General features: G+C 39.4%; 1 protein-coding gene across 1 annotated transcript in view; it reads right to left on the bottom strand.

Moving 5' to 3' along the window:
• usp12b (ubiquitin specific peptidase 12b) overlaps positions 1 to 3,717 on the bottom strand; it is an 18,717-nt gene that overhangs the window by 6,428 nt on the left and 8,572 nt on the right. Inside the window, exon 8 of the mRNA XM_016516561.1 lies at positions 2,124 to 2,202. Within this exon, the coding sequence (XP_016372047.1) occupies positions 2,124 to 2,202 (79 nt within the window). The remainder of the gene's footprint in view (positions 1 to 2,123; positions 2,203 to 3,717) is intronic.

Genomic DNA, 3,717 nt, shown 5'->3' with positions numbered 1-3,717 from the left:
CTGCGACCAAATCATCTGCTGGTGTGACCAACTGAGAAAGCTAGTCGCAAAAGAGCGACCAGTGGGAAGAATGAGTCTGGAGCCCTGAAGCATAAAACACAGGTTTCAGTAACAGTCTCACGTGCCCACAGCAGCAAAGTGGTTTAGTTTTGTGTGAAAACATGGAGGAAAACTGGGAGGTTTTAAAGAGTGCTAAGGGAATTATACAAATGAATATATGGATGAATTAATTATATGAATGTACCTCTGAAGATTGTCTTCAGAAAATATTTGATGGCATTTTGTTTTTGTCTTCGCTCCATGTAATACCTAATAAAGTAGTGTTTTAAGCGCAATGCTGCTTTGTCCTTGGAGGTTATGGGAAACGGCTCTAATTCTACTGTTCCAAAAGCTACAGAGAGTGGATTTACCTTATTGTTTTAGTTATGCAAACAAAAACTCATTTTATTTGTTGAATTTAAATGTAAAACTTGGTGAAATGATTTGTGTGTCAGTACTTTTTGAACATTTCCAGCACATTTTAACAATACCGTGATAATACTGATAACCGTGATAATTTTGGTCACTATAATCGTGATTAGAAATGTTCATACCGTTACATCCCTAACCGAACGTAATTGCAATCTATTTGAATCACAACAGGGTCAAACAAAACAAGACTGGCTCAAGCAATAACCAGAATTTCTGCAGGGTGTCACTAGTGGTGCAGAAATTACACGATTCACAGCGGACCGAGACCACCTCTTCAGCTGGGTCTCGGTACGGTTGTTTGGTGCGCACCCGAGTGCGCACCCGCACATCTGCCCAAAAGATTCACACCAAGGGGTGAAACAAACTTGAGTTCAATTCAATCGAACTAAACAAGACAGGTGTGAATACACCCTAAGTGACTTCTAAAGCTGTGGAAGTGGAAATTTACTCCGTCCAGAAAGCTCTTATTTTTCTCTTTCCAGATGTGCAGTTGGGAAGACATCAGATAAAAAACAGATAAAGAACATCTGACTTTAGCATGCAACAGAGCTCCATAAGCCCTCTGCCTCAATTTAACATATAGCGCCTTACACCACCACTGTGCTTGGTATTTAATATACAAGACTGCTGTTTATGGTACGAGAACCACTTCATGTTCTGAGAAGCACCTGAGAGTTTGTGTTCACAACATGTGTGTAAATATTTGTCTAGGGTTACCGTGTAGCAGAGCGGATATCACATCTGTGTGTCAAAACCAAATGGATTTATACTATAAATGTGCACGCAGGTGGTGGAAAATCTGTCTCAATGTCGATTCAAGGTACGCTTTTAAGCTATCAGTGTAGAGCAAACCTAAACAATCAAGTGGCATGAGGATGTTATGGAAAGATGGGGTTGGGTCACAATTCATATAGCACTCTTTTTAGCATGTTTCAACAAAAATTGCTCTTTAAAACAAGACACAAACTTCTACATTCTAAACATCAAGTTAAACTATTCAAATGAATAAAAGTATTGGTCTTGGTCTCATTAATGCATCACTTCTCCTATAATTCATTCAGAGAACTCTAAAGTATTTGGGTCAATGTGAGGACAACTCCAGACAAGCACTTAGTGAAGCATAAGCAGCAGCTACAAATCACCTGACAGGGGAAGTTGATACATATGCTACTGTGCAGTGCTAGACTTCCAGATACCTTGGGCTGCAAATCATACATTCATTGCTAGACAACGCAAACTAAATGTGAAAATGAACATACTGTAATAACAGCTGGAAGAAGAAACAATCAAGTATGCTGAACTAAAACTGATGCTTTAAGGTCTCTGTGTTTTTTTTTTTTAGATACTTCTACTTTCGCTGTTCTCTTTAAAAAAAAACTATTCTAGGTTAAATACAATTTTCAGCTTGATCAAAAGTAGTATTTAAGAAAATTTTCACCTCTTTGAAAACAAAGAATAAACGTGTAAAAGCATTGAAGTCTATGAGCCAATAGTATTATTTAGAGAAATAATGTATATGATCTTTTTATTTTGAGTCAAAATATGTTTTCTCTGGATACTAACAGCATGTTACAGAATTGTTGTATGTAACCTGGAATACAGGAATACATTATTAATTAATTAAGCAGAACAACAATTATATTTTGACTTACCTCTACAATGTCATCATCAAACAGCAGCCAGAAGCCATGACTCTTCACTATAGTGATATAATGACCTCGATTTGGACCACTACAAAAAGAAAACATAATAACAAGATATGAAGAACAGAAACAAAGGAGATTCCACAGCGCTATGAACAGAAGAGAGGGATCCCAGGCTCACCAGAGCGTGAGTGCGTGAGTGAAGTGACATGTGGCCAAGTATGGTGACCCATACTCGGAATTAGTGCTCTGCATTTAATCCATCCTAAGTGCACACACACAGCAGTGAACACACACACACCCGGAGCAGTGGGCAGCCATTTTTTGCTGCGGCGCCCGGGGAGCAGTTGGGGGTTCGGTGCCTTGCTCAAGGGCACCTCAGTCGTGGTATTGAAGGTGGGAGAGAGTGCTGTACATTCACTCCCCCCACCTACAATCCCTGCCGGACCTGAGACTCGAACCCGCAACCTTTGGGTTACGAGTCCGACTCTCTAACCATTAGGCTACGACTTCCCCAAAGAAAGAAGAGAGAAGAGAGAAGACTTTTGTTTCAGTGGAGGATCGATTTATGACATTTTGATTGAAAATTACAAGGTAAAAAAAAAAAATAATAATAATAAATTAAAAAGAAAACTTATGCATGGATAAATCATTCACAATAGGATGCATTTAGGAAAAAAAAAATTTCATTTCATGCCTACTTTAAAATCTACCACACAAACAATATACTGCGCTCTTAACTTAATACACAATCCTTCATCAAGATAATAAACATTGGTTCCTCAAAAATAAAATTGGCTGAAAATGTACTCAGGCCAGAAGCAGATGAGTTTTGTGTGTGTGTGTGTGTGTGTGTGTTAGAGGTCTGCACTGGCTTTAAAGAGCCCCTATTATGCCATTTTTAAGGTTGCTAATATTGTTTTATGTATCTCCTAAAACAGGTTTACATGCATGCAAGGTCAAAAAACAAGTTAGTTTTCTCAAAAGATAAATTGTAAATTTAATTTGACCTCATTTCTAAATGATTCGTAAACGACTCGTGTGAAGCAGTTCAAAGAATCAGTCTCTCGAAACCCCTCCTTTCCGTGAGCCCTCACTGCTGTGATTGGTCAGATGGCGCAGTCCTTTGTGATTGGTCCAGAGCCGTAGAGAGATTGGCTCTGGATTGGTCTACCGCGTACAGCGCGTGTCGGAAACGAAACGCCCATTGCCATGACGGAATGACAGCCCTGGAGACTTGTCAATACATAGAAAAGATGGTATCGATTGTACCTTACCAATTCGAGCCGAAGTCAGATGATGAAACGGTTGAACTGGCTGATCGACAAAAGACTGATTCGCAAGCACGACTGGAGCAGGACGTTTCTCAGTGGTAAGCGTCAAGTGTTAACAAGTTTGTGGTAATTATAAGATGTGATAAAACAAATTTACTCTCACAGCGTAGGATACAGCGTCTTCTCGACATGATGTTAACCACACTGAAATTTTACTTTTGTGGGCGGGCAAGTTGGCGACGTAAAACGTGGGCAGACATTATGCAAATGTGTTACTTTGTGACGTAGAGCCGTAACAGAATAAGATTCGAATTCCTGACGACTCGTTT

Source organism: Sinocyclocheilus rhinocerous, unplaced genomic scaffold (assembly GCF_001515625.1).
Source record: "Sinocyclocheilus rhinocerous isolate Xijiao unplaced genomic scaffold, SAMN03320098_v1.1 scaffold837, whole genome shotgun sequence".
Taxonomy (NCBI): domain Eukaryota; kingdom Metazoa; phylum Chordata; class Actinopteri; order Cypriniformes; family Cyprinidae; genus Sinocyclocheilus; species Sinocyclocheilus rhinocerous.
Note: the sequence above shows the minus strand (reverse complement) of the source record. Positions and strands in the feature narration are given on the sequence as shown.